The 2,019-nt window shown below is 51.7% G+C and overlaps 1 protein-coding gene across 1 annotated transcript; it reads right to left on the bottom strand.

Annotated features, from left to right (window-relative positions):
• Positions 1-376: 376 nt before the first annotated feature.
• On the bottom strand, positions 377-1,426 carry LOC137904943 (natriuretic peptides A-like). The gene is made up of 2 exons (XM_068749164.1): positions 1,316-1,426; positions 377-769 (listed from the first exon to the last, which is right to left on the bottom strand). Exons 1-2 carry the CDS (start codon positions 1,424-1,426, stop codon positions 377-379), a joined length of 504 nt encoding a protein of 167 aa, XP_068605265.1.
• Between the last annotated feature and the right edge of the window lie 593 nt (positions 1,427-2,019).

The raw sequence follows: 2,019 nt of genomic DNA, 5'->3' as shown, positions 1-2,019 counted from the left end.
GTGAGTTTTCAGGACTCGATGGCATGAAAGAGAGACGACTGAGTCGGTCTAATGAAAAGCACTTTATTGATCAACCACATGCACTAACGCAGCCGGTCCTGCTGGAGGAGGAGACGCTACAGAAACAGAAGAGGAAGCTGACATTCAGCTGAGTCGTCACTTCAAACAGAGAAATCCATACAAGAGACACAAACTGTCCCCAACGTGTCCAATCGCTGGCCGTGTCTTCCTTGGGACGTGAACCTACAATCCGCCGTGTCCCGGGGAACCTTCAGACTAACCTGACCGGAAAAACAAAGCAGCGTTTGTTAAAGTTAGGAGTCCCATGATGCAATGCAACGTCTGGCCCAGAGTACCTGAGTGTCCTGCAACTGACTTAGTATGGATTATTGATCATGATTATTGAGGAGGATTTGACATCAATACTCCCGTCACTCTCATCATTTCCACTCTTACCTCGTCCATTGTTGCATCCCAGACCGCTGGCGTTCCCTATCCGGTCCATCCGGGCTCCGAAGCAGCTTGAGGCCCGTTTCCTGGTGGTCATCAGCAGGTCCTGCAGTAGGTCTCTTTGGCTTGCCGGCCTGCCGCGGCCCTCGGCCGGCCCCTGAGCTCTGCCTGATGTCAGAGGGTCTTGGTCCCCATCCTGGTCGAGGCTCCATCCTCGGCCAGCCTGGCTTTGCTCCGGATCCTGGTCTGTGACTTCATAATCGGAGTTCTCCTGCTGGGCTGCTTCAGCCAGCGTCTCCTCAAAGCGCTCCAGTAAGGACTAGCGAGGGGACAGGAGAAAGACGTGACTCTCTGTCATGTCAGAGCCCGCACTTCACGGAACGAAAGGTTTTTAAAATGTTAAAATGAAGACATTATTGTCCTTTAACAAAGACTGTGATTGAATGTTTTTATTCACTGTAGAAAATTGTCTTTCATTTTATGGTAGCATTACAATTGTAAAAAGATGGATCAGGAGTTCAGCCTCATCATGCCACGGCATGAAGGTTGTTGGCTCGAACCTGACCAGGTGTTGTCGGTTCCCCACAGTCCAACAATGCAGGCAGAACGAAACCCGCATAAACTAGTCTGCATCGAGTTCAATGGCGCAAAAACAAATGTTAGTAAAACTGTCAATATAAATACAGCGCAGCAGTGGATCAGTGGACCTCGGGCTTATACGACTAACGATCAGTAGAACAGGTTCCTGCAGGTTCTAATCGGAAGACAGATTATTAAAATCTAACAGAGCAGGCCTGATCACACACGTAACAATCAATAGCCACATAAAGTGTCTCGAACCCACGCTGGGGGGTGTAGCTCCTACCTTGAGCCGGGCCAGGTCGCCCTCGGAGGACGGTCTCCCCAGTACGTGGCTGCTGACCGGTGTGTGCTGCCATAGTAGGACCAGTAGGCCCCACAGGACCGCGGTCCTCATGGTACCCCTCTGCTGCTCGAACCGATTCCGAGCCTGCAACACGACGCTTTATATACATGCCAACACACACACACACACACTCACACACACACACACACACACACACTCACACACACACACTCACACACACACTCACACACACGTCACCCACCACCAGGCACCACTTGAAGGAACATCTGACCGGGGGCCTTATCCTGCAGAGGTGCCAGAATGCACTTGAGGCTTTCTACAAAAGGATGAACCACTGACACTGACTTTCTACTGTGTGTGTGTGTGTGTGTGTGCGTGTGTGCGTCGTCACGCTAACCAGCCAGCAGTAGCATGACCTCAGCAGCCATCTTGGAGCCCTGGTGTGTATTGACAGGAACGCAGCCTTACAAATACTTCACCCGTACACACCGGCAGCCTGAAAAACACCATAGTAGGTGAAGATACTGCCCCGCGGCTGCAGGGGGCGGGGCTTTACATCGGGAGGAGGGAACTACGTCACTGTCACCTGTAGAACGTCTGCATGATATTTAGTCGGGTCGCTTTGGTTCTTGACTTACCGCTGTCCTTGTAGCAGTGAGGTGAGGAAGGTTTCAGGTCCGAGC

The sequence above is a fragment of the Brachionichthys hirsutus genome, chromosome 2 (assembly GCF_040956055.1).
Source record: "Brachionichthys hirsutus isolate HB-005 chromosome 2, CSIRO-AGI_Bhir_v1, whole genome shotgun sequence".
Lineage (NCBI taxonomy): Eukaryota > Metazoa > Chordata > Actinopteri > Lophiiformes > Brachionichthyidae > Brachionichthys > Brachionichthys hirsutus.
This window is presented reverse-complemented; position numbering and strand designations above follow the sequence as displayed.